The sequence below is a fragment of the Chaetura pelagica genome, unplaced genomic scaffold (genome assembly GCF_000747805.2).
Source record: "Chaetura pelagica isolate M959 unplaced genomic scaffold, ChaPel_1.0 scaffold820, whole genome shotgun sequence".
NCBI lineage: Eukaryota > Metazoa > Chordata > Aves > Apodiformes > Apodidae > Chaetura > Chaetura pelagica.
The window spans coordinates 135,297-135,898 of NW_009951843.1; the positions used below are offsets into that span (position 1 = coordinate 135,297).

The 602-nt window shown below is 66.4% G+C and overlaps 1 protein-coding gene across 1 annotated transcript in view; it reads left to right on the plus strand.

Annotated features, from left to right (window-relative positions):
• The first annotated feature begins 487 nt into the window (after positions 1 to 487).
• Positions 488 to 602, plus strand: part of LOC104398969 (gap junction beta-5 protein-like) — an 821-nt gene continuing 706 nt past the window's right edge. Inside the window, exon 1 of the mRNA XM_010009130.1 lies at positions 488 to 598. Coding sequence (XP_010007432.1) covers positions 488 to 598 — 111 coding nt within the window. The remainder of the gene's footprint in view (positions 599 to 602) is intronic.

Genomic DNA, 602 nt, shown 5'->3' on the forward strand with positions numbered 1-602 from the left:
GGGAGAGCGGGGGCGACGGCGGATTCCAGCGGTGGGAGCGGACGCGGCGGAGGAGCCGCGGAGCTGCCGGGTGAGTCACGGCCGCGCTGCTCCCATTCCCTCCCTGCCCGGGCCAGGCCTGGCAACGTGAGGACGGTTCATAACAAATACATACCTGGGCAACGAGGTGAGAGATGGGGCAGGGGGGGCGGGAGGGCTGAGCCGGGCACAGAGGTACCTGGAGGGTCCTGATGCAGCAGCAGAACCAGGGAGCTTCTGTGGCACCTGCAGAGGGGGACACTGCTCTGCAGGGACGCGTTGCCCTGTGCTGGGACATGTGTCAGTGGGTGTCCCTGTGTGCAAGGACAGAGTCCCCGGGGCCACTGAGGTGGGAGTGCAGCTCGGTGCCTGGGGACACACACGGGGGGCTCCCTGGGGGCTTCTTGCTGCTTGTTCCGTGTGACCGTCTCCCCTCTTCCCCCAGGCTCAGTGACGGGATCAGGGGACCATGAACTGGAGCGTGTTTGAAGGGCTCCTCAGCGGGGTCAACAAGTACTCCACGGCCTTTGGCCGCATCTGGCTCTCCGTGGTCTTCATCTTCCGCCTGCTGGTCTACGGGGCGC